This window comes from Rutidosis leptorrhynchoides, chromosome 4 (assembly GCF_046630445.1).
Source record: "Rutidosis leptorrhynchoides isolate AG116_Rl617_1_P2 chromosome 4, CSIRO_AGI_Rlap_v1, whole genome shotgun sequence".
Lineage (NCBI taxonomy): Eukaryota > Viridiplantae > Streptophyta > Magnoliopsida > Asterales > Asteraceae > Rutidosis > Rutidosis leptorrhynchoides.
Window position 1 is genome coordinate 578,949,441 of NC_092336.1, and position 7,760 is coordinate 578,957,200.

General features: G+C 28.1%; 1 protein-coding gene across 1 annotated transcript; it reads right to left on the minus strand.

Annotated features, from left to right (window-relative positions):
* Nucleotides 1-1,584: 1,584 nt before the first annotated feature.
* Nucleotides 1,585-2,178, minus strand: LOC139842825 (uncharacterized). Its single transcript, XM_071832929.1, has one exon. It carries the CDS (start codon nt 2,176-2,178, stop codon nt 1,585-1,587), a length of 594 nt encoding a protein of 197 aa, XP_071689030.1.
* Nucleotides 2,179-7,760: the final 5,582 nt, after the last annotated feature.

A 7,760-nucleotide genomic window follows, 5' to 3' on the forward strand; every position in this document is an offset into this window, starting at 1 on the left:
ATTACAGTAAGCTAATTGTTAAGAATAAAAAATATATGTTTAAAAAGATAAATGTATTAATGTAGATATAACATACCAATTCATTATGATGTTGATCCCCAAAAAACGCCATAAACGAAGGAAATCTCCGATAAGGAGCCATTTTGAAACATTGTTCGTTTAATCTCAATAACTTTTTTCCAATGATCGGTTACGTTAAAATAGTTCTTTGGAATCATATTTACTGAGTAAATAACCAACTCATAATTGCCTTTGTCAATACCACTAAAGCATAAGATATCATTTTTTCGAATTTTAAGATCATTAATAATCTTATTGAATCCCATACTTAGCAGTAAAGTATGATCAGAATATTTTAAACTCACTTCTACATTATATTCGTTTAGTGTGTGGATCCAAACATTATGTTTAGGTAGTGACTCATCGTAGTATAGTTTAAACCAATTTAATTGCAAAGGCTGAAAAAAGAATATAACATATTTACTGTATGATTTATTAAATAAGTATATAAAGCAAAAGTATAAAGAAATAGAACATAATAAATATTGAAATACCACATCTTGATGCCTTTTACTGGAAAATATATGGATGAACGAAGGTGGAGGTTGCTTCTTGTAAATTAAAGCCATTAAATCTGTTGTACATGGAAATGAAGAAACTATTTATATTTGAAATCAGAAATTGTACAGTACAATGTTGAAACTAATGCAAAATTATACTTTATATACATTATAAACCGTAATAGTAATTAAAGTATGTTTCGAAACGATTATGTAAGAAACTAAATATCCAATTTGATCTAAAGTTGCATAAAGAAAAAGAATTGAGAATGACCGATCTAATGAAAAATACAAATTAAAATAAAATTAAAATAGTTTTACAGAAGGTTGGAACATACTTACAGATCAAAGTTATGGTAGCAGATTGTTTTGTTTGAATGATATCAGTTTTGGATTAAATGTTCTTCACTTATATAGATGGCTTGAGATTTTTTTTTTGTGCCGAAATTTTAGGATAGATTGATGTGGAATTTTTTTTTTGTTATATTTACTCATAAATTAACGAGTCAACATAAAAGTTTAAATTATTATCTAAATTGCCTAGTTAGATAAATGATGTGTATAAAATTTAAACTACAAACATTGACAAAGCAAAATATCGTGTAGTTTGAAATTTACTTAACAATGAAGTGGTCATCAATAATACATTGTACATTGAATAGGAAATATTCAAAAAAAATTATGGGTAATTATTGTAGAGTAATATTGTTTTCATATTTTATAAATAATAATTTGATAAGTATTTCTAAAACGTTTTTGAAGATATTGTATTTTGTAATGGCACTAAATAATAATGATACATAATTCTATTTTTGAGGTTATTAGTAATAGCTGTATATGATCTTATAAATGCAAAAATACTGTTCCATGGGTTGAAAACTACTTATAACGTTTAATCCGAGAAAATGGAAAAAAAGGTCGTGCACACTGAAAAAGAGTAGATTGCTATTAAATTAATAACTAAAATAATTATAAAATAAGATAAATGAATTAAACAAACATAAGTTGCTGAAAAAACATATAACTATAGATGTTGTAATACTTCTTTGAACACGACATTAGTAGTTGTGTTGGAAAGTTGGTTGTCTTTGTTCAAAATGAGAACCTTTAAACCTTTCTTAGAAGTAACTCTAGATAAAGCTACATACAGTTGCCCGTGACTGAAAATAGGTTTTGGAAGAAATAATCCAACATGTGCTAATGATTGTCCCTGACTTTTGTTAATAGTCATTGCAAAGCAAACAGAGATAGGGTATTGTCTTCTCTGGAATCTGAATGGAATTCGTTTATCTGAAGGAACCATTAGCATTCGCTGAATAGCTGTAATTGTACCAACATGCGTTCCAGTAAAAAAATTTGCCTTTATAACTTTATCTTTAAGCTCAACGATTTGCAACCATGTACCATTGCACAAACCACCGGCCTGATCTATATTCCTAAGAAGCATAACTGTTACTCCTACCTTCAGTCGTAGATCATGCTTTGGTAAACCACCTATGTTAATACTATTAAGATACTCGGTTGTGTATAGCTCACTATTGAAATGTGAGTCTCGTTCAGATTGGCAAATGCTGTCGGAGCTTAAATATGATCTTTCTTCACCTTCGAGAAACTGCATCATACGATCATTAATGATGTTTACCACTTCGTGAGTTGGAGCAAGGATTGCACGTTATTCGTAGTAAGTGGGATTACCAAGGTTATCGAGAAAATCAGGATAAATAACATTAATAATAGAACCGATAGGATCGTTTATGTCTTTTACTAAAATGCCTTCGGGCATTTCTATCTATGAAATCCCGTCTTCACTTGGGTTGACATTACCATTACCGACGTCTAACAACCAATCTGCAAACTTACTAATATTGGACAAATTGTCTTGGTTATCTTCATCAGAATTATTTAAAGAAGAATTAGACAGTCTCATGTTAACTGTCAATTTTAAATCAGTAACATGATCTCATATGTATGAAGAATTCAGTGAAGCATTCACGATATCCTCTCTTTTACCACGAGTAATAACGGGTAACACTTGTCTAAAGTCCCCTCTGAAAACCACGAATTTTCCTCCGAATGGAGTTTCATTGCTATTAGGATTAAATGTACGACAAATGTCACGTAATGAGCGATCTAACGCTTCCACTGTGATGACCCGGGAATTTCCGACCAAATTTAAACTTAATCTTTATATATTCTGACACGATAAGCAAAGTCTGCAGTGTTGAGTCTTAAAAAGTTTTGGAATTTTATTCATGTAATTAATTACCCTTACAACTGCTCTCGACGAGTCACGAACAATTATGTGTAAATAAATATGTGAATAATATATATGTGTATATATTAACTTGAATGAATATTATATCATTTAATTATTTGAATTAAGTGTGTAAAGTAATATACAAAATAAAGAAGATGTTATTAAATAAATATATATATATATATATATATATATATATACATATATATATATATATACATATATATATATATATATATGAATCCTTTACAAAATCTATATTACATGTATGATCTATTATATCTATAATATATATACAAATATTAACTAGGTTATTGTATAATAATAAGTGTTACATAATTAATAATATGTAGTATTATTATGTTAAATTTAATTACAAGTTAAAATATAGTTATTATACTACTTTTATTATTATTAATGATTTTAGAATTATTAATATTATAAATTCAATATATATATATGAAATCTGAAAAGTATAGGTTGTTATATTATTATTTTTTTAATATCATTATTATTATAGATTATGATTATTTATTATTATCATGATCTTTATTAGTATTATTATTATTATAAATATCATTAATATTATTATAGTTATTATTAGAAAATAATACAATCTACTATTTTATGATTAATAATATTAGCATTCCTATTATTATTAAAAAGTATTATTAATAGTATTAATATATTTACATTTTATTAATTAACAAAATTACAAGGTGTTTGTATATATATATATATATATATATATATATATATATATATATATATATATATATATATAAATAGATTTATAATCAGATATATATATATACATATATATATATAAATACCTATACATATACAAATACTGACATATAAATATATAAAAACCTATACAAATATACAAAACCAGTTGTATACAAATATAATTACTGATATTAATTTTATTATTAACATACTTATTTAATTATTTATGCAAATTATATATTATATGAACTTAGAATCGGTTTCACATCCTTCTCAACATACAGATGCATTTTTGTTCTGTCTCTTAACTGGTACGATCTATATCCACTTTTCAAATACAAACAATCAGAAGATAACAAAATCAGTTAAAGAAAATCGTACACTTTTATTTTTTATTTATTTGTCTTTCTGTTCCTGGATTTGGAATTGTTGACTCAATTGATTTAAAACAGATGAATTACTCAGAGTTAGTAACACATTCAATCAACTACACGTCTTCAATATCAATTATCACCTACAGCTGATTTAATTAATTTAATTATAACACAGAAAAAGGAAACTGAAAACGTCGACCCTGTTTTGAATCCATTTTCTTAAAAGCCTCAATTCGACTTGTATTTCAAAAAGTAGTAATGCAATTCTGTTATAAATCATTCTGTAAAGTTTCAAATCTCAACTCTTTATATCGCGTTCGAATTTACAGGTCAAAGTTCATGTTCTAAAAAGTCAACATTTGTTCTTCATATAAATTCGAAGTTTCTGTTGCAATTTGAGTTAAATTGATAATTTTTATAGCTTCTAATGATGATTTGAAACATTTTTCATGAAGAAATCGTGGTCTCTAACAGCCTCTATAATCGAGTTTAATTTCGAGTTCATAAACGAGTTAAAGGGCCTGCTACAGCTTTTCTTTTTTATATATTTTCTCGATTTTAATTAATTTCAAACCCAGCCAGTTGGTTTCTATTTCAGTTTAGCCAGTTGGTTTCTGTTTCAGTTTAGCCAATTGATTTCTATTTCATAATTGGTTTTGGTCGATGGGATTAGAGAAGAAGAAGAAAGGGAAACAGGAAAGTATGGTTTATATATATACGGGTTAATATAAATATCAGAAAAACTGAATTAGTGCATTGGAATAGAGGGTGTTTGGGTTTACGTGAGGTCGCGGATTCGAGCCCGGCTTGGGTCATATCTTTTTATGAAGGCTTATGAGGTAGTTTTATTTTTATCTAGTATTTATTGTTATTATTATTATTATGAATTTGATTATTATTAATATGATTGTTATTACTATGATTATTATTATTGTTATTACTATTGTTGTAGTTATTATTAGTATTACAACACTTATTATTATTAATATTATCATACTCATAAGTATTAAAAGTATTATTATTATTGTTAACATTATTAATGTATTTATTATTATTATAAATTTTGTCAAATAAGTATTAGTTATCATTTATTATTTATCATAATTAAAATTACAAATATGATTATTATTAGTATGAAAATAATACGAATTATTATTATTTTCCTATATATTAATATTAGTATCTTTCTATAAATAATAGACCTATTAATATTAACATAAGTTATATTAATTATATTATCACAGGTATTATTATTATTATGTAATTACTAAAATCAGTAACATAGCTATCATTAACTGTAAAAATTAATATTTTACAATTATAATTATTAACATCATTATAATTATCATTAAGTATTATAATTACTATCATTTCTACCACTACTAATATTAATTTGGTTTTATTATAACTACTATTATTAATAAACAAATATATATGTAAAAAAAATATATTTAATACATATGACATAACGAAAAGTAATAACAAAATGAATATATGAAACATATATATTATTAAAAGTATATAACTATTAAATTTATATATATTGTACGGTTACAACTATGTATATTAATAAATATACAACTGATATAGGTTCGTGAATCCGAGGCCAACCCTGCATTATTCAGTTGTTAAATGTCGTCATATGTATTTTTACTACAAAATACAGTATGGTGAGTTTCATTTGCCCTTTTTACTCATTACATTTTGGGCTGAGATTACATGCAAATGCTTTATTATCTGTTTTTCAATATTTATATGAGTGAGTTTCATTTACTCCCTTTTTAAATGCTTTTGCAATATATATTTTTGAGACTGAGAATACATGCGCTATTTTATATCTGTTTTACGAAATAGACACAAGTACTTAAAACTACATTCTATGGTTGAATTATTAAACCGAATATGCCCCTTTTTAGTCTGGTAATCTAAGAATTAGGGAACAGACACCCTAATTGACGCGAAACCTAAAGATAGATCTATCGGGCCCAACAAGCCCCATCCAAAGTACCGGATGCTTTAGTACTTCGAAAATTATATCATGTCCGAAGGAGGATCCCGGAATGATGGGGATATTCTTATATGCATATTGTGAATGTCGGTTACCAGGTGTTCAATCCATATGAATGATATTTTTGTCTCTATGCATGGGACGTATGTTTATGAGAAATGGAAATATGAAATCTTGTGGTCTATTAAAATTATGAAATGATTATTTATGTTAAACTAATGAACTCACCAACCTTTTTGGTTGACACTTGAAAGCATGTTTATTCTCAGGTACGAAAGAAATCTTCCGCTGTGCATTTGCTCATATTAGAGATATTACTTGGAGTCATTCATGACATATTTCAAAAGACGTTGCATTCGAGTCGTCGAGTTCATCAAGATTATTATTAAGTCAATTATAGTTGGATATATTATGAAATGGTATGCATGTCGTCAACTTTCGATGTAATGAAAGATTGTCTTTTCAAAAACGAATGCAATGTTTGTAAGATGTATCATATAGAGGTCAAGTATCTCGCGATGTAATCAACTGTTGTGAATCATTTATAATCGATATCGACTTCGTCCGGATGGATTAGGACGGGTTATTAGAGTTGGTATCAGAGCGGTGGTCTTAGTGAACCGGGTCTTGCATTAGTGTGTCTAACTGATAGTCGTTAGGATGCATTAGTGAGTCTGGACTTCGACCGTGTCTGCATGTTAAAAGTTTTGCTTATCATTTCGTGTCAAAAATTATTTGCTTATCATTCTTAGAGAATCACTTGCTTATCATCCTTAGTCTAGACACATCTTATTGCATTGATTGCATGATTAGTGTATAGACAAAATTCATATCTTAGCATATCTGCTAAATTCATATCTTAGCGTATCTCATATTGTTACCTTTGCCTGACAACTTCCGTAAATCCCTCCGTAACTTATGGGATTTTAGTATTATATATGCATATGTAAATTATGTATTGCAGGGTACTAATCTACATCCTATAATCTATTTCTTATCGAGAATTCTTCATCTGATCGTACGAGATGAATCCCTCAACCAGTTCGAGTCCCTCAGATTCCGATAGTTATTCCGATAGTTATTCCGACAGCTATTCCGATATGGATTTCCACTTGAACGCCGAAAGCAGTATAACCAGAATGAATCAACCAATCAGCCATCCTCAATTCATCTGATGAGTTCGTAGTCGACTTAAACAATGGAGACGCGAAAAAGGCGACCCTTTCCATCCACCAAATTGCCCTCTTGGCGAAGAACCTGAAGCATCTACCGGCGAATCTATCCGAAACACCATTTTCAGCTTCATTTCCAGAGTAGTTCGACACGATTATATTCTATCCACAATTCTAAACCTTATTCATCCGCTCGTTCCGACCGACAATCATCCAGGAATAATAGAAGAAGTTAGTGAACTTCGCGCTCGAGTAATCAATTTGGAGACATCACCGGCACCAACAGTACCATCAATAATAGCACCAGTACCATCAACAATACATGCCTCAATATCACCATCTGTACTTCGAGTATGATCTTCGTTCGAAGTATCGTTCTACCTCATTTATCTTCGTTCGACATGGCGAATATGTAATCTCTAAAGTTTTAGAGATTATTTATTCTAGTTCCAACCGAAAACTAAATGAGTTTAATATTAAGTTAACTCATTAAATCCATGATTACATCTGAAGAAAATATATATGTATATATGTTTTCATAAAGATTGTAATTAAATTTTTTTTTGTACAAGCTGTTAATGGTGAAAATATTTTAAGGGGTAGGTAATACCCGAGGGATATTTAAGATTTCACATTAATAAGTTACATTGTACGTTCTTC